We start from the raw sequence: 19,370 nt of genomic DNA, 5'->3' as shown, positions 1-19,370 counted from the left end.
CTCTGACTGCTCCTTCAATCTTAGTAGCAATACTTTTTCTCCTGTTTCCTGGGCTGTCACTAGCTCCACTGCTTTTCAAACAAGTGGCCAGAAAGCTTGGGGTCCCTTCCTAAGCCCCAGGATGGATGGAAGGGAGGGAGGGAGGAAGGAAAGAATCAAGGAATAAAGCAGGTGGAGGAGTGGATGGATGCGCGAGAGCCTGGGAGCAGTAACCCTGGGCTGCGGGGCCCCCGCCCTGCTCGCATTCCCAGGCCTCCGATTCTGTGCCCCCCGCCAGCTGGGGCGCTCGGAGAGAGGTTGCGGGCGGAGCGTTTACTCGAGGCGCAGTGGGGGAAGCGGCGAGGGCAGGGGGAGGTGGGGGGGTGGGGAAGGGGAGGGCTTTGGAGGCGGAGAGGACGGACGCACGCGGAGAGGGCGCGGCGGAGGGGGCGGCAGGCGCCGCGGGAGCTGGGCGCGGGGTTGCTGCGCGGGCGGCTGACGGGCGTGGAGACGGGATGCGGCCGCCGTCGCTACCTTCTTGCCGGCCCCGGTTGCGCCGCCGGGACTGAGCCGTCGCCCGAACCGTGAGCTGAGCGGCCGCCGGGCGCGCCCGCAGGGCCGGAGAATGGGCTGCGGCGGGAGCCGGGCGGATGCCATTGAGCCCCGCTACTACGAGAGCTGGACCAGGGAGACGGAGTCCACCTGGCTCACCTACACTGACTCGGACGCTCCGCCCAGCAACGCCGCCCCGGACAGCGGCCCCGAGGCAGGCGGCCTGCAAGCCGGTGAGTTCGCCGGGTTCCTGCAGACCCCGCGCTGGGAAGGGGGTACGGCAGGGGGAAGCCGGAGGGACGCGGAGCGCCCAGTCCCCCAGAGAATTGGGTGCGGAATGATGGGGTGAGGGAAGGTGGGAGACAGATAGGACCTGCCTGCTGACCGACTGACCGACCCGGGCCCGGGGAACGGGGCCAACCAGCGACCCTTACAGAAGGCTGAGCTAATTCCCCGAACCTCGGGCAACTCCCGCCCCTCTTGGCCACCGCAGGTGCCTATTCTTTGGCCAAAACGGATGGGGTAGGAGGACGGCGTATTCGGCCTGCACACCTATCCAGCCCACCCACCCCTCCTGGCCGCTGGGATTCGCCTCTGCTGGGTTTTGGCCCATTTCCTCCTCTGGCGGCCTGTGTACCAAGCCGGGTCACTTCATCCGCTGGCCACCTGGCCCCTCTCTCCCTTCGTTTATAGACCGACCCAGATGGCCTGGGTGGAGTCTTGCTCGTCTCCTCCCCCTTTTCTACTCCCCACCCCGCCCCGCGGGCTTTGAAAACCAGAATCCCAGTTCAGGTTAAAATAAACGCCGGCTGCCCCATCACTAGTCCTGCGCTTAAGCTTACTTTTCAAGCAGTTGTTTCATGGTAAGGACTTCCCTCTTTACCCCACGGTGCCTCAGTGCTTTATATGAAGCAGGACATGGGAAAGGATTACAACTAAAATTAAATGCTCTTACTTTTCCCCCTCTGGCAGAAATCTGTTAGAGGAGTAGGCACTTACTGGTTCAGTCACAAGTCAGAATTTTTTAAAGCAAATATTAATAATTATAGGGTAGAGATGAAAATAGACTATTGCCACAGACTGATCTTTAATCATAAATGTGTTGGTGCTGTTATAAGGATAAAATACCTCACCACTTATTACATGGATGTTGCCAAAAGCCAGATCAAAATTCGTGTAAGAATGCTTTAACTGTTTCCTGACCACTTTATGTTGTTGACATTTTTGAATATTAAAATTGAACATAGAAAAATGAGGCTAATTTGAAGGATGACATATAAGGAGGAGAAAAGAAATGTCAACTATACTTAAAAAATCAATAATCCTAAATTCCTGCTTTATAAATAAGAGCTGTCACTTTAATCCTGAGACTACGTATGTCTCCATCTTTTAGGACCAAGCTGGCTTCTTTTTAACATGAACTTTGGGATTCCTGTTTTGTTTTGTTTTGTTTTTCTTTCAGTGAGAGCTGTCAGTGAAAACTATGCAAGGCGTAACACTACATTTGTCTCTAATTTTTCTGACTCACAGTAGCAATCATCATGGTTATTTTGTGTTGCTGATGTTTCCAGAGCATTTCCAAGCGGCCTCTTGGCTGAATTCAGTGTCAGAATGGGGATAAGACATCAGCCTTCAAAATCGGCCTGGTAGATGTTAGATGTAACAGCACCTCCCGAGGAGGTACGTTACTTCTCAGGAGAGACTCAAAAGACCAGAGCTGCCCTCCAAGGAAATAAGGTTAAAAATATCTAACATGGAAAAGAACAAAGTGCAGCTTCAGGGAAGGTTGCCTTGGTGATTAGAAGTTTACAGTGTACAGTGTGTATGTTATTATGGGATGGCTAAGTATGTACATATTTGTTTCCAATGCTTATTCATTTATTACTATGCCATCTCATGTCGTTCCCATCATGCATCATGAGAGCTGGTTCCTGCAACAGGTAGAGTCTGGGCTAAGCATGCGCATTCATGGTACCCTGCCAGTCATGAGACAGCCCTGCCAGGCAGGTGGTCCTGAAGACCCGAATCATTCACAGGAAAGGTTCAGCTCCAGTCCCAGGACAGCAGCCTGAAATTGGCCAGACTCTTAGATGGGTAGAATCATTTCACTTCCCTAGAAATTTCCATCAGCCTCAGAGGGGAAGAACATTTCTGAAGATCCAGATGGAATCAAGCCTTTCCTGAAAATACGTTGGCGTTCCCTTTTAGAGCCTTTGGAAAAATGGTTTGATGCCTATGGATTTTCTAGACTAGCAGCTGGTCATCTTTAGTCAGAGTGGGCCATATGAGAAAGCAACGATTCTTCTGGGTTTCAGCCACCCTGGGAGATTAGCCAGTGTTCTCTATTTTTTTTCTTCCTTCCAGCATCCTCAGGCTCACCCACCCCCTGCCAGTGCTCCACCTCTAAATTCAGTTCCAGGCTTCTGGGGAGCACCCACTGGCCTGTAGTGTTGGTGTGGGATAAGAAGCCAGAAAGCCACTTTTTCCTTTTCCATCCATCCTTTTCGGATGGAGAGACAAAAGGAAAGCTGGAATTAGAATCCATATTGTAAAATCGGATTCATGACTAGAATTGTAGAGCTGGAGAGGGTCTCCGAAGGTCATCTGTCCAAGGCAGCCAGGAGTCAGTTAAGTTGCCCCCTTCTGCACCGCACAATCTCCCAACCCCTTCAGTGCACTTTCCCTGGCTCCCTCACTCCTCAAGAGTCCTTTCTTTTGGGTCCATGGTCACTTTCCTTTAGTGTCAAATTGAAGCCACTTTTTTTTTCTCCTGGCCACTGCAGCTTCAGGAGCTCTGAGGGCAGGGAGTGAACTAATGCACCTTTAGCTCCTGTGCTTAGCACCCTGTGGAGCCCTGGTTAGGATGGCGAAGCACTCTCTCTCATCCTACCCTCCCCCTGGCAGTTCTTCCTAGATGCCCCCTCCCACTCCTCTGCCTTGCATCCCTTGCTGCTGACATTTTCTCACTTGAGTAAATTTGACCTAGATTCTTCCAAGTGCCTTTCTGATCCCCCAACTTTTCTTTAAATAGTGCCCCCAGAAAGTTCCCATGTGGCGCAGTGGGTTCAGGATCCAGCGTTTCGGCAGCTGTGACGCAGGTTGCAAGTGCAGTGGGTTTGATCCCTGGCCTGGGAACCTCCATGGAAAAAATAAGATAAAATAAAATAAAAAGTGCCCCCAACTTTATCCTACCTCATTGAAATCCCTGACCTGGTTCAAAGGTGCCATTTCGGCTGTAGCCACCACTCCCCACAACCTCAGCTCCATCCACACCCATATCTACCAAAAAGCTCCTCGTTTAAGTATTTCTGCTTGTAAACCTCATCTCCATTTCTCTTAGCCCAATCCAGGTTGAGGTCCTGTCACGTGACAGATGTTCAGTATTTGTTGGATGAATTCTGTATTTCACTGCAGGATGGGGCATGTTTTTCTGCCAGTCCCGCAAAGCAAAGTTTCTTGCTGTCTTCTCCTTACTAAGAACGTGATCCTGAGCCTTTGATTGCTGTGTTTGGGGAAATCATCCCCACTTGCCAGCAGAAATCAATTAAGTTTTTAGGTTCAGCTCTTGTGTCAGCTGGAATTAAAGACTTAACTGAAGCCACAGTATCTGATATGCATGGCTTTTCTGTGTCATTGAAGCCTGTCTCTCTGTCACAGCAGGAGATTAAATTGGTTTGGTGTGATTTAGTTCTCATAAAATCAGTTTACTGGATTGATTTTTTACCTCTTGGTCTGATGGAGGTCTCCCACGGAGAAAGGGGGTCTCCGAGGTGGCTGTGCCTCAGCCTACCCCAGCCATTCTGTATGTTAATCACTTCAGAGCTTCACCTCAATTTAATCACAAGTCCCTTAAATTACATCCTTTAAGATCCCCATTTGTACTGTTAGGTTGTTGGTTTTTTTTTTTTTTTTTTTTTGCTTTTTAGGGCCACACCCGTGGCCTATGGAAGTTCCCAGGCTAGGGGTCAAATTGGAGCTACAGCTGCCAGCCTGCAGCAGTGCGGGGATCTGAGTCGTGTCTGTGACCTATGCCGCAGCTCACAGCACTGCCAGATCTTTAACCCACTGAACAAGGCCAGGGATCAAACCCTCATCCTCATGAGTACTAGTTGAGTTCTTAACCCACTGAGCCACAATGGGAACTTCCCATTTTTTTTTCTCTAATGTCTCTAGAGAATAAAACATTTCAAATTTCTCTAACATGTTCTACTTCATAGCTTTAAACTGGTGTAATAATTGCTTTTGTGAATGCAAGATGAAAGATTGCAGAATTAGACTCACGACAAAATGATTTATCTAAATCAATTGGAATATGCCAAATAAAATGAGGCGTATTTAATACTACCATTAGCTAACATGTACTGGTATCTTACCAAGGACCGCGTGCTGACTCTGGCACTTTATGTACATCATCTTGTTCGATCCTCAGGGGGTCAGGGTTAAAGGGTCAAACTGTTCCCTCATCGTCCTTTTACAAGGGTGGGAATGAGGCCGAGAGTGTGCAGTACCCTTTCCCATTGCAAGCCCGGAATCCAGCTCTTTCTGAATCCAAAGCCCCCACTCCGAAACCCTGCCTTCCTGGTGATCAACGGATCATGTATAGAATTCAGGTGAATTTATTGATTTGACAGGTGATGGGACTCAAAGTCTAGTCTGATCTCTTGGTTCTCTGATTTGGTCTCAGCCGTTTCTTCCGCAGCATCCCTGAGCATGGGGCTTCTCTTCCCTAGGGAAGGAGGGCTCCCTGTCCCTTTGGAGCAATTTCCCCCTGCAAGCAGCTCTTTTCCTCTGCGTCATAATTTCCACCGGTCTTGCACAGATAGTTCCTTCAGTATTTGGACATTGCTGTTTCTTTCTTCTCACCGTTGGTCCTCCAGGCCAAACATACACCAGTCACTTCAGTCGTTTCTCAGACTCCTGTGGGCCTCACCGTATTCCTCCAAACACATTCCTCCCTTCCTTGATACAAGGGACCAATGGTTACCTCCAAGCTGCCAATGACAGTGAGCAGCATCGGGAAATCTGAGGTCTGTTTGGATGACACTCTGCAGGTACCCTCTCCTGGGGCGGGTAAAGCCTAAAACCAAGTTAGAATTTGTTCTCCTGCTGCTCTTGTTGCCCTGTTACCTTCATGACCCACATGAAGCTTGTGATCAATTAAAACCCTTAGATCTTTCTAGTCACATCTAGGTTCTATGGGACCTTGTTTGGTTTCCCCTGTATGTACCTTGCACCTTGAACAGGGACTAGACTATCGGTGGCACTCAATAAATGTGGAATGAAGGGATTTTTCTGCTCATGAATCCTACACTTGCACTATCGATTTCCGTAAGCCAAACTTGGGCCTTTTGTATTTGTTCTTGTGAAAACCAATCTTGGAGTTCCCGTCGTGGCTCAGCGGTTATTGAACCCGACTAGCATCCATGGGGATGTGAGTTCGATCCCTGGTCTTGCTCAGTGGGTGAAGGATCTGGTGTTGCCATGAGCTGTGGTGTAGGTCACGGACGTGGCTCAGATCCCGTGTGGCTGTGGCTGTGGCATAGGCCGGCCGCTGTAGCTCTGATTTGACTTCTAGCCTGGGAACTTCCATATGCTGCAGGTGTGGCCCTAAAAAATATTTTTTTTTTGGTTTCAGTTTAGTGTTTAAATTTGCTAACCTTGACCCATTTTGAAGTGCTATGAAGACAATGGCTCTTCATTGCCTGTGTTGAGAGCCTGAGCATGAAGTATATTTGTTTGCTTGTTTGGTCATTCAACCTACAGCGGCACAGAGCTGAGTAAGATGTGTTTCTGGACTTCAAGAAGTTAATAGTATAGGGGAGACTGGCATACAGGTGGACACCCATCAAGTCAGCACGATCCCACTGGAACAGCATGAGGGGAGGGTGCTGACCGTGCAGGGGACTGAGTAGTTCATTTTGCCTGGGGCGGGCCCGTGTGTACAGACCCCAGCAGCGCCTCCCTGCAGGTGGGGGCAGCCCTGTCCCTGCAGGCCCTTTGCTCCGGTTATCCTGACTCCCTCCCTGAGTGAGAGCATCTGTGGCAAGCCCACCCGGGGCTTCCTGGTGGGTAAGCCTCTCTGCCCCCCCAGCTCCCTCCAGATACCTGTTACCACTTGTGGTCGTATTTTTGAACAACTGCTGACTCACGGCTGCCCCCTTTGGGGACAACAAGCTCTGATAACTTGAGGAAGGGGTCTTGCCACTTGCCAGTGTATCCCTACCCCTGGGCCTGGCTGCAGTAGGATCGGGGGCAGCCTCTCATGAATGCCTACATCCCCTAAAACGTCTGTGTGTCCATTTCATTCTTCCTGTAGTCCCCAGAGATGTTGTTTTCCTTCCTGGAAAAGTCCGTCTTTTCTTTCTCTGGGGTTCTTGTCTGCTGGATGGAGTTGCATAGCAGGGAAACATGCTCCCCACCCCTTTTGCCAAATACAAGCCCCTTTGTTGTAAGGGTGGTTTTGCAAAAAACACTTCAAAAAACAGGTGGCAACAAACCCAGGCAGTTCGTAAGCATCTAGGATGTCTCCCGTTCTCATGGCCCTGGTCTCCTGGGCCGTCACCCATCCAGCCTTGGGCTCTCGGGGCACTTCGTCCAGCCGGTAGAGCCGGACCTGTCTCTCTGGTTAATTAGCTGGATGGGCACTTGCTTGTCTGGCATCTACCACACGTGGGTTGAATGACTGTAAAAACAATGGACGGATGATCCAGTTCTGCAGGTGCAATTTTTTGTTGTTGTTTTTTGTTTTTGTCTTTTTAGGGCCGAACCTGCAGCATATGGAGGTTCCCAGGCTAGGGGTTGCATCGGAGCTACAGCTGCTGGCCTACACCACAGCCACAACAACGCAGGATTGAAGCCGCATCTGTGACCTACGCCGCAGCTCATGGCAACTCTGGATCTTTAACCTAGTGATCGAGGCCAGGGATCAAACCCACATCCTTATGGATACTAGTGGGGTTTGTTAACCACCAAGCCATGTCAGGAACTCCTGCAGGTGCAGTTTTGTCTGGCTGTCATGCGCCCTATTTCCTGGGTCCTATCTTAGATGATTTTGTCTTGGACATCTGTCCAGAGAACCATGTCTCCATTGGACACTAGATAAAGCTCTTCTGACTCTGATCAGAAGTGATTTTTAAGGCTTCAATTTGCTCAGCAGTGAGAGGAGGATAATCCCGTCAAATAGCAAGGGGTCATTTTCTGACTTTTCCTGCACCCAGCAAGCCTCCAACCCCTGCAAGTCCTGCCTTCACCCTGGGATCTGTGCACCTGTGACCCTCCACACCTTCCTGCAGAAACGGCCATTCTGTCCTTTACTGAAGCTGCTGCCTTTCTGTGGCAGGCCCACGGCCTCTAGCTCCTCTCAGAGGACTTTTTGACCCTGGCAGGACTCCTGCAGAGGTTCTCTGGCTGGTCCAAATATCACCCATACCCCTCTCCTTCTGTAGAGGAGACTGGGTGGGTGTACCCTGAGCCACATGGTGCCAGCCCCTTCCAGCTCAGCTCCCAGCAGCTTCACTTCCTCACAAGCTCCCCCCTCTCACCCCGAGCCCCGCCACCTCCTTCTTTCCGGAGATAAAGCTCTTTTAGAATGTTGGCGTGGGCTAAGCTGCATGCCATCAAATTTATATGTCCAAGTCCTAACCCTCAGTACATCAAAATGTAACTTTTTTGTTTCGTGTGATTAATTTCCAATGTCGTGTTAGTTTCTGGTGTACACACAGCACAGTGATTCACTTACATACTTATATATATATATTATTTTTCATGTTCTTTTCCGTTATGGTTTATTACAGGATATTGAATATAGATCCCTATGCTATACAGGAGAACCTCGTTGTTTATTTTATATATAGTAGTTTGTATCTGCTAATCCCAAAGTCCTAATTTATCCTTCCTCCACCCCCTTTCCCCTTGGTAACCATAAGTTCGTTTTCTATTTCTGTGAGTCTGTTTCCCTTTCATAAATAAGTTCATGTGTGTTATATTTTAGATTCCATATACAAATCTTGCCATATGGCATTTGTCTTTCTCTTTCTGACTTTACTTCGTATGGTCATCTCTAGGTCCATTCATGGTGCTGCAAATGGCATTATTTCATTCTTTTTTATGGCTGAGTAGTATTCCATTGTGTATATATATCATGTCTTCTTCATCCATTCATCCACTGATGGACATTTAGGTTGCTTCCATGTCTTGGCTATTGTAAATAGTGCTGCTGTGAACATTGGGGTGCTCTTACCTTTTCAAATTATAGTTTTGTCTGGACATATGCCCAGGAGTGGGATTGCTAGGTCATATGGGAACTCTATTTTTAGTTTTTTAAGGAACCTCCATACTGTTTTCTATAGTGGTTGTACCAATTTACATTCCTACCAACAGTGTAGGAGGGTTCCCTTTTCTCTACAACCTCTCCAGCATTTATTTGTAGACCTTTTTATTTTTGTGGCTGATATGCAGTGGTACCTCACTGTGGTTTTGATTTGCATTTCTCTAATAATTACTGATGTTGGGCATCTTTTTCCTGTGCCTATTGGCCATCTGTATATTTTCTTTGGAAAAATGTCTATTTAGGTCTTCTGCCCATTTTTAATTTTTTTTTTTTGGCTTTGTAGGGCTGCACCCAAAGCATATGGATGTTCCCAGGTGAGGAGTTGAATCAGAGCTACATCACAGCCATAGCAACGTGGCATCCAAGTCCTGTCTGCTACCTACACCACAGCTCACTGCAATGCTGGATCCTTAACCCACTGATCAGGGCCAGAGATCAAACCTGAATTCTCTTGGATACCAGTTGGATTTGTTTCTGCTGTGCCGCAGTGGGAACTCCTGCTTTTATTTCTATCATCTGGGGAAACTGACCTAAGAAAATATTGGTACAGTTTATGTCAGAGGTACAGTTTATGCTCTTTTCTAGAATGTGCCCTGTTTTGGAGATGGGGCCCTTATAGAGGTAATGAAGTTAAAGTGAGGTCCTTACGGTGGGCTCTAATCCAGTGTAAGTGGTGTCCTTATAAAAAGGGAAGCGTGAACACATGGACAGACAGACACACAGACAGCCGTGTGAAGACGAAGGAACGTAGAGGTTGGAAAGCCAAGGATGGCCAGAGATTGCCAGCCAACCTTCAGAAGCCAGGAGGAGGCATGAAACAGATTCTCCCTCACAGCCTCAGAGGGAACCAGCCCTGCCAGTACCTTGATCTCAGACGTCAAGCCTCCTATGTAATGCGAGACAAAACATTTCTGTTAAGCTACCCAGTGTGGGGTACTTTGTTCCAGTAGCCACAGAAAATGAATAAAAATGTGTTTATGAGCACAACACTGAACATCTGAAAATCATCAGAGAGAGGATTTCTGTGGTCACTACCTCACGCTTCCTTCTAAGATTGAATCTGTTTCTTTGCCATTTAAATTCAAATAGCATTTGTTAAGCATCTACCACAGGTGAGAATTTTTCTTTGAGGTATTAGTTTACATACCTCTCAGAAATCATTGCTTTCAGGAAAAAAAAAAAAAAAAAAAAGGAGTTCCCATTGTGGCGCAGCGGAAGTGAATCCGACTGGGAACCATGAGGAATCGCGTGCGTTCGATCCCTGGCCTCTCTCAGTGGGTTGGAGATCTGGCGTTGCTCTGGCTGTGATGTAGGCTGGTGGCTACAGCTTCGATTGGACCCCTAGCCTGGGAACCTCCATAGGCCACGGGTGTGGCCCTAAAAAGACAAAAAGACAAAAAAAAAACCCCAAAAAAAAACACATTGCTTTCACCACCTCCCAGGTGAGAAAGCCGAGGTTCAGTGAGATTAGGAGATTAAGCAGGGTCATCCAGCCAGGAAGTGGAAGCACCCAGGTCAGAACCCAGATCTCTTGTTTCTAAACCCAAGGCAATGCTAACTGAAGCACGAATTTAGTGCCCTCCTCCACACCATCTGCTTCTGGCTTTTTTTGCAAATATGAGCCACTTGGAGTGGCAGCCTCCTGCCAGCATTCTCAAGGTTGAGGACAAGAGTCCTTGAGGAGACACCTGCAGGCCTGTGGCACTCATGCCACCCGCTGCCTGCGCTGAGTCCCCACTGGCAGGGCTACCGGGCTGCTCAGAAAATCACCTGCATCCCACTCACCTGATGGACTCGTTAAAGATGAACAATCTTTGGGCAGAATAATTTTTTTCTTCTGGTGTCAAGTGCCGTGGATGTTCCTTAGGGGAATCTAGAAAGTGTGGAGAAGTGCACAGGAGGAAATAAGCCTCTGGAGCATTTAGGTTTCATCCTGAAGGTCCTGTCTCTGCATGCGGTGCACGTAGCATCTTCTGCAGGGGTTATTCAGAGTTTGAGGGGGTGGTGTGGAGAAATCCCTCCAAGTTGTATGGAAGCTCAAAGGCCAAGGGAAAAAGACTTTTTTTTGCTTTGCTTTGTGTTTGGAAAACTATTTAGAGGTGGTGGCAGCCAAAGTCTAGTTTGAAAGGAGGAAGAGCAGGGGGCAAAGACCATGGATAAGTGAAGGGATTTTTCTCCCTTTTTGCCTTCAGTGCTCAGCAGATGTGGTTGACTTCAGGTACATGCACCTGTAATTCAGGTAATTACATGCTAGGCTAATGCGCACTGTGACTCCATTGTATGTGATCCCTCCATGCCCCCTCCCACCTTCCTTCCAGCCCCCACAATTGGCTCAGGCTGAGGATGCTGTTTTATTTTATTTTTTGTCTTTTCAGGGCCGCACCCGCGGCATATGGAGGTTCCCAGGCTAGGGGTCGAATTGGAGCGACGGCTGCCGGCCTACACCACAGCCACAGCAATGTGGGATCGAGCCATGTCTGCACCTTACACCACAGCTTGTGGCAATGCGAGATCCTTAACCCACTGAGCGAGGCCAGGGATAGAACCTGCATCCTCAGGGTTACTAGTCAGATTCGTTTCAGCTGAGCCACGACAGGAACTCCGGGGATGCTGTTTTATATTCTGCCCAGCTGTTGCTGGGATTTATGGTTGCTTTGTGGATGTAGAAACATGGTGTGTGTATGTTTGTGGACCAGCTCTCCTGAGTCTCCAATGCTCATGAGGTTGTGTGGGTTGGTGCCCAGTGTTGGGGTTGGTGTAGCCCCACACATTCCAGCTCTGGGTCTCCGTGTCGGATGGGTAGGTAAGCAGTGTCTGCCTACATCTTGCTGTGTGGCTTCTGTGCAGTGAAGCAAAGCCAGAAGCCTGAGTAGCTTTTTCTTAATCCAGCTCCATCTGCTTTACGGATAGTGCCAGCTTCTCCCAGGTTCTGGGGTTAGGTTGTCTGTGAGTCTTCATCTTGGGTCATGTTGCGAGTCTTGGTCTTTTTCTGTTTCCGTTTGCATTTTCGTGGGCGGTTGGGCAAGGCTGGATCGGCGGCCCCTAGTCAGGTGCCCTTCAGCCTGGAAGTCTATCCCGTCGCCTCTTAACCTCCCCCTCCAAGCCACTGCACCAGCCTGCGGTACGGCCACACCGTGGGACCACTCAGCTAGATCTGGTCTCTCTGTTTACAACCTGCTTCTCCTGTGACCATGTCCTCCCATACCTAGACCTTTCTCTTCCTCATCAATCATCATCTTCTTTGTTATTTTGCTTGGAGATAGCGTAGGTCAGTGTTAAGGAATTAGACTTTAACAACAGACATTTACCAGATGTCTGATCTTAGGCAAGTTTCTTCGCTTTTCTGGGTTTCCATTTCCATCCCGTAGGATGAGAATCACTGCAGAATTAATGTTCTCACAACTATGAAGGGCATACATCGTGCTTCGGACTGCCCATCCCAGCACCCAGGTCCTCCCTCAATCTCGCCCTGGGCTCATCATGCTGGTCTCAAACCCGGGGTTCCCCGTACGCCCCTGCCCCCCATTTCTGAGTTGTTTGGCACTGCTGTTGAAAGTCATGAGTTGGTGATTGCACCCAATTCATGCCTAGAACTGCAGAGTTCTTACCTGTTCTCAGCACTTCTATTAATTCCTTAGTAACAGGCTGTGATAGTTATCCCCATACAGTGCTCCCAGCACTCTCCTGTTCTTGCCCTCTGAGTGCTAAACAAATGGAAGACTTGCTGTGAATTCTCCCATCTTTCTCTCCAGTCACCTGTTGGGCATCCTTCTTGCCACATCAGCATTTAAAAAACATTTTTAGCCATCGTCTCTCCTCAGATCTGTCTGTTTGGATTCTAGGTGCACTGTTGAGGTTGCTTCTTCTAAGAACAGATAGTTCCATTTATTTTCTGCACTTAACAAAAAGTCTGGAGGTTGCCAGGCATACTACTCAAGGCTGCTATCGAGGATCTGGGCCCTCTGAGTGTATTGCTTTGCCATCCTTGATGTGTGGATTTCATCCTCACAGTTGCAAGGTACCGCGGCATCTTATTTGGATAGGGAGAAGGAGGAAAGGTAGAAAGAAGCACTCCACCTGTGTCTGTTTTTTTTGTTTGTTTTTTTGTTTTTTTTTTTGGTCTTTTGTCTTTTTTGTTGTTGTTGTTATTGTTGCTATTTCTTGGGCCGCTCCCGCGGCACATGGAGGTTCCCAGGCTAGGGGTCTAATCGGAGCTGTAGCCGCCGGCCTACGCCAGAGCCACAGCAACGCGGGATCCGAGCCGCGTCTGCAACCTACACCACAGCTCACGGCAACGCCGGATCGTCAACCCACTGAGCAAGGGCAGGGATGGAACCTGAAACCTCATGGTTCCTAGTCGGATTCGTTAACCACTGCGCCACGACGGGAACTCCTGTTTTTTTTTTTAATCTGTAAAACAATAGCTTTCCCAGAACCCCGTAAGTTTTTCTTGAGTTTCATTGGCCAGAACCGTCTTACAAGGCTGTCCCAGGCTGCAAGGACCTAGGAAATTGAGACTCATCTGGGCTCATGACACCCTCAAAGCAGTGGGTCCTTTTGCAAAGAAAAAAGGGGAGAACAGATATTGGGGAGGCTGCAAGCAGGTGACTGTACCCTTCATCCTAAGGCTCTGTCAGAGAGGTGAGAAGATCGGCAGGAGCCAGAGGAAAGGAGGAAGGCAAGTAGAGAGGTGAGGAGGGGAAACCAAGACAACACGATTACTAGGATTAAGATTTTGCTCTAATATTACGTAATACTAATAATTGTGTTTTTCATGTTCCCATATGTTAAGTGAATTCTTTTTTTTTTTTTTTGTCTTTTGTCGTTTTTTTTAGGGCCGTACCCAAGGCATATACAAGTTCCCAGACTGGAGTCCAATCGGAGCCACAGCAACTCCGGATTCTAACCCACTGAGCGAGGCCAGGGATCAAACCTGCAAACCTTATGGTTCCTGATCGGATTTGTTTTCACTGCGCCACCACAGGAACTCCAAGTGAATTCTTAAAGGTGTATTTTTGCTGAAAAAGTTACATGTGCCAGTATTGCACTAATTTTAGAAATAACGCAGCAATAGCCCAAAGTTTAGTCTTTTCACATGGTGTCTTGACATCCGACTCTGTGCAGTGTGCATGTGATGCATGGTAGGCATTTCTTGGTTTTCAGCTTCATTTTCCTGCAGAGTTAATGCCAGCCAGAAACTGGCACTGATGTGCCAGTTGATCCTCTGTGCCACCACTGTTCAGTTAGTGGGACCATTTGTGGAGGTTCACTGTGCAGGGTCTTGTTGATGCTCAGCCGGGAGAAGCAGCAGCCAGCCAGTTGACTGATTTGAAGAGTTGACAGTATTTCCCATGAAAGTTTAAAAAAAAAAAAAAAATCACCCTGCTGTTGTCTCTAGGACTGGTGGACTTTAGAGCGGGGGAAACGGAAAGGATTTGTAGAAAATCTCAGAGCTGTTTGAGAAGCCGGTTGTCATAGCAACAGGGCACAGCCTGCTTACAAGGGAAGTGGCCATGGGAGGAGTCAGTTTTAAGCACCTCCATAAACAACAGTTGAGTTTGACAACGAGCCCTCAATAAATGATGACGTCCAAGAATCACTTTTCAAGGACAGTGTTCTTAGCAGCCAGGCCTAGGTTTGCTTGCTGGGGAGATAAGGGATGTGTGTGCAAACACACACACACGAACAGAGCCACTGCCCTGTGAGTGTGGCTTCCGGGCTTCTGCCCAGCACGTGCCAGGCCTTGCAAGGCCTGGGTGAGAGTATCTAATTCTCTTATCCCTGTTTCACAGATTAGGGAAGTCAGGGGGGTGAGGTGCCTTGCCCAGGGCTAGCACGCAGATTCTCTTGGGGAACCTAAAATAAAGCCTGCAGTCCAACCCAGGGGGTTCAGCTGTGGTAGGGTGGGCGGGGCCAGAACTCCCGCGTGTGTAACAGCGTCTTTAGGTCCGGGCTGAGTGGTATTCCCTTTCTGTGATGGAGCCAAGATTCTGCATTTCCAACAGGCTCCCACGTGATACTTGGACTCTCAAAGAGAAGGAAGGTTCTAGACCAGAGGGTGGCAAACCTTTTCTATAAAGGGCCAGATGGGAGATGTTTCAGACCATGTGACCACATGGGAAAATCATATAATGAACTCCTGCATACCCATCACTCAGCTTCCGCAGTTATCCACACACAGCAAATTGTATCTCATCTCTACATCCATCCCTCTTCACTCATTGGATTTTGGTCGGAGGGGCGGGGGGGGGCGCACCCTGCAGCATATGGAGTTCCTGGGCCAGGGATTAGATCCGAGCTGCAGCTGCAGCAACACTGAATCCTTAACACACTGTGCTGGGCTAGGGAATTGAACCTGGGTCCCAGTGCTCCCAAGATGCTGAGGATGCCATTGCGCCGCAGCAGGAACTCCCCATTGGATTATTTTGAAGCAGGTCCCAGAAGTCATGTAACTTCATCCATAAATACTTTAGTATGACTCTCTAAAAGATAAGGACTCTTTTTGAGAAGATATAAGATTGGGAGTTCCCATTGTGGTGCAGTGGAAAATGAATCTGACTAGTATCCTTGAGGATTTGGGTTCGATCCCTGGCCTCACTCAGTGGGTCAGGGATCTGGAGACTGTGGTGTAGGCCACAGATGCGGCTCAGATCCCGAGTTGCTGTGGCTGTGACAAAGGCCAGCAGCTGTAGCTCTGGTTTGACCCATAACCTTGGAACTTCCATGTGCTGTGAATATGGCCCTAAAAACCAAAAAAAGAGGAAAAAAAAGATATAAGATTGAACCATATGAAAACTGTCATTTTTGTAGGTTGAAATGAGATAATATTAGCAAGGTTTAAACCTAACCACAAAACCATTAGCACACCTCAAAATTAATGAAAACTAATATAACCAAAATCCAGTTATTGTTTAGATTTCACCAGTGGCCTCATGATGTTTTCCTGTTGCAACTACTCAACTTTGCTGCTTTTAGCACCAAAGCAACTATAGGAAAAGGTACATAAATGAGTGGGTGTGGCCATATGCCAGTGCTTACACCTGTCAGGTGATACTGGATTCAGCCGAGTTTAAGAGCCATTGTCTTTAATCCTGAAGGCAGGGTGGAAGGGAGAAAAAAAACCAGAGTTTGCAATTAAGTGCTAGTACTAGCCCTCCAGCATACCTCTAACAAGCTCAGCGCATATTGAGACCTCAGAAAATGAATGAATAAGTAAATTGGATCAAGTGCATTTTTCACCTGAAAGGCAGTTTTTAAAGGTTAGTCAGGTGTCTTCGATAACACTAGGTCGTTAAGGTGTTAGATAGCTTATTATTCAGATCATACTGTTGGATTAAGTGGGACTTGGGAAGAAAACCATGTCCTGGCATCACCCAGAATAAGGTTGGGGTTCCTGTTCTCTCAGGAGCTCTTCCTGCCTTGGGTCCCCAGGGATATTGGGTTCCTTCTGTCCCTTTATCACAGATCACTGTGGATTCAGGGCCATGAAGCAGCTCCTGTGTCCCGAGATGCTTTGCCTAGCTGGCCCCCCGTGCTTCTTCCATGGGTGCGGAGCTGCTGCTGGGAGGTGAGAGGAGTCATCAGCCATCTCCCTGTGGCTCCCTTAGCTCTGCCCACCTTTCCTTAATGCCCAGTTCCTACCATGGGATGTGAGGCTGGAGTCGAAGTGTTTACACAGTCAAAGCACGTCTGGTTGGTTGCTGGTGGGTCTGGACAGCTGACCAATGGGTTGCTGTTAGGATGTTTACTTTTCTGAATTAGGTGTTCCTGTGTAGAGACAGGGGCTTCGAGATATTGTGCAAGGCTTCAGAAGACATCCAGTGAACTCAGAGACAAGGCATCATTTAAACAGAAGCTGCCAAAAATGCCAACAAAGGGGCCAGGGAGAGTGTGCCCATGCCCCCCCCCTTTTTTTCTCTTTTGCATATGAATTCAACATTCAAACAATGACTATTCTTGGAATCCCCAAATCCCATAGCCATGAGCAACATATTAATCGGAAATGTAATAAGATCTTATATGAGAAGGTGATTTAAACACATGTGCAGACACTCACACACACACCCCAGAGATTATATCTTCAAATGAGCATTGACACTTCCTAGCACATACAACCTGGTTGCAGTTGCTCAAAACAGTGCTGGAACCCCATCATCATAGCCTCAGGCATTTTTAACATAATATTTTAACTTATATAAACGTTTAAAACTTTAAAACTATAAAAAATGAACACACATATTTCAAACATATACATAAATTGGGAAAGTAATATAATGAACACCTACCATGGTTATCAGCACACAGGAAATTGGATCTCATCTCTGCTGTTATCCCCTGTCACCCATTGGATTATTTTGAAGCAAGTTCCAGAAGTCATACAACTTCATTCATAAATACTTTTAGTATGGCTCTCTAAAAGATAAGGACTCTTTTTGAAAAGATATAAGATTGAACCATGTGAAACTGTCATTTTTGTAGGTTGAAATGAGGTAATATCAGCAGTGCTGTAGGTTTAACCTAATCACAAAACCATTAACACACCTAAAAATTAATGAAATCTCCTTGAATGTAGCGAAAATTCAATTATTGTCCACATTTCACCAGTGGCCTCATGTTTTTTCTACAATTGGTTTAAATTGGGATACAACGTCCACACACTGTATTTAGCTGATGTTTATATGGTTATTTCTCAGTTTGGTGATGCTAAGATTGGCCAAGACAATCCAACCATCCACTATAAAGTGCCTCAGCATTGATAATCATTGCCTGCATCAATTTTTTCATTAGGATTTTTAGCATGTTCGATGAATTTTAATTCATTGCACTTATTGTTTTTGTGTATGTTCTTAAAATGTCCCTTCTTTGCCTAGTGGGAACACCTCAGTTTGATTCCTTTTTATACAACTCCAGCAGTCTGTGATAGACCTTGCTTTCTGGTATGATAATTTTTTCCTAGGCTTATCTTGTATTTTTCCCTGTACTAGACTTGGAATTAGCCAGTTCTCTAAGGAGTTCTGGTTCCCCTAATTGAAATGCGATATTTAGAGACCATGGCCTGAGTACCTGGAGTGCTTATTGCTGTTGGGTTGGTTGTTGTTTGTAGACCTTTTCGGTGGACAGAGCTAGCAGTTTTTTATATTCTTTTTTTAAGAAACAATGTATTTGTATTGACATTATCAATTCAAATTTTTATTGTAGTGCTTTTCTTTATTTTTTATTTTATATTTGTTCTGTTTTTGATGCTGAAAATCGTGGTTCCTAACAACATTATAATTGCTTACTTGTTTTTTTATATATCTAACAATATGTTACTGAAAATATTTTCAGATTTTTGTGGGGGTTTTTGTCATTAGGGCATATCACAATAGAAATGTACAGTTAGACTGCTATATTTTAAAGTCACTTGAACTAATTTCTTACTCTATGGTTAAGCTGTCAACTTGCTATATAGGTAGGTTCATTTGTGAGGGTTTTTTGTTTTGGTTTTGGTTTTGGTTTTGGTTTGCTTTTTAGGGCTGAACCCGAGGCATATGGAAGTTCCCAGGCTAGGGGTCAAATCTGAGCTACAGCTGCTGGCCCACAGCACAGCCACAGCAACACAGGATCTGAGCCGAGTCTGCATTCTACATTACAGCTCATGGCAACACCTGATCCTTAACCCACTGAGTGAGGCCAGGGATGGAACCCACAACCTCATGGTTCCTAGTTGGTTCATTTCCACTGAGCCACATTGGGAACTCCCCTCATAGTTTATTGAACCAGTTTCCTATTCATGGCCATTTGGGTTGTTTCTAGACTTTTGCTGTACACATAGTCTTGTCCATGTGTTTTGTCACTTTTGCCAGTGTCTCTTTAGATTCTTTTTTGAGGTGGGGGTTGGGGGAGATAGTCTTTAAAGTGGGATGAGTAGGCTGAAGGCTGAGTGCAAACAGGTATTGCCAAATTCCCTTCCACAGGGCTTGTATCATTTTGCATTTCCACCAGCAGTGTTTGAGAGTGCCTGTTGTCCCATAGCCTTGCCAAGAGAGTATATTGTCCAACATAGGGGGGGTTATCACTTTAATGGGTAAGAAATCGTCACCTAGTTGTAATAGGCATCTCTGTGAGTGAGATTGCTATCTTTTCATAAGATTATGGGCACATTGCCTTTTTCCCAGGTGTATGCAGTCTGTGTACGCCTCTAGGCATATTCTTTTGATCATATCTGGTAGTTACAAATCTTCATCTACGAGGATGACTGAGATATTTTGAAGAGCAGAAAGTCCCTAAAAGTTACTTGGTGAATGAAATTGTCGGGTTTTTGCTGTCAAGTGGAGCAGCTGGGGCTGACTGGGCCTCTTTCCCGGAGCACAGTCCCAGGGCTCACCCATATGGTCTTTCTGCATGGGCTCGCTTGGGCTCCCTCACAACACGGTGGCCTTGGGGCGGCCAGACTGTTTACCTGACTATTCAAGCTCCAGCACATGTCCCAGCTAAAAAGGCAGAAGCTCTATTGCCTCTCCTGACCCAG

General features: G+C 47.2%; 1 protein-coding gene across 2 annotated transcripts in view; it reads left to right on the top strand.

Moving 5' to 3' along the window:
- Positions 1–407: 407 nt before the first annotated feature.
- BAALC (BAALC binder of MAP3K1 and KLF4) overlaps positions 408–19,370 on the top strand; it is a 92,137-nt gene continuing 73,174 nt past the window's right edge. The window contains exon 1 of one of the 2 annotated variants that reach the window (XM_085020593.1): positions 408–764. In XM_085020593.1, coding sequence (XP_084876719.1) covers positions 605–764 — 160 coding nt within the window. In that variant the 5' untranslated portion in view covers positions 408–604. The remainder of the gene's footprint in view (positions 765–19,370) is intronic. The other variant, NM_001129969.1, reaches the window with a different exon arrangement.

This window comes from Sus scrofa, chromosome 4 (assembly GCF_054392235.1).
Source record: "Sus scrofa isolate SSC_HxYL_T2T_F1_AM1 chromosome 4, Sscrofa_HxYL_maternal_Yorkshire_Landrace_v2.0, whole genome shotgun sequence".
Lineage (NCBI taxonomy): Eukaryota > Metazoa > Chordata > Mammalia > Artiodactyla > Suidae > Sus > Sus scrofa.
The sequence above is the reverse complement of the archived record's forward strand: the minus strand, read 5'-3'. Positions and strand labels throughout refer to the sequence as shown.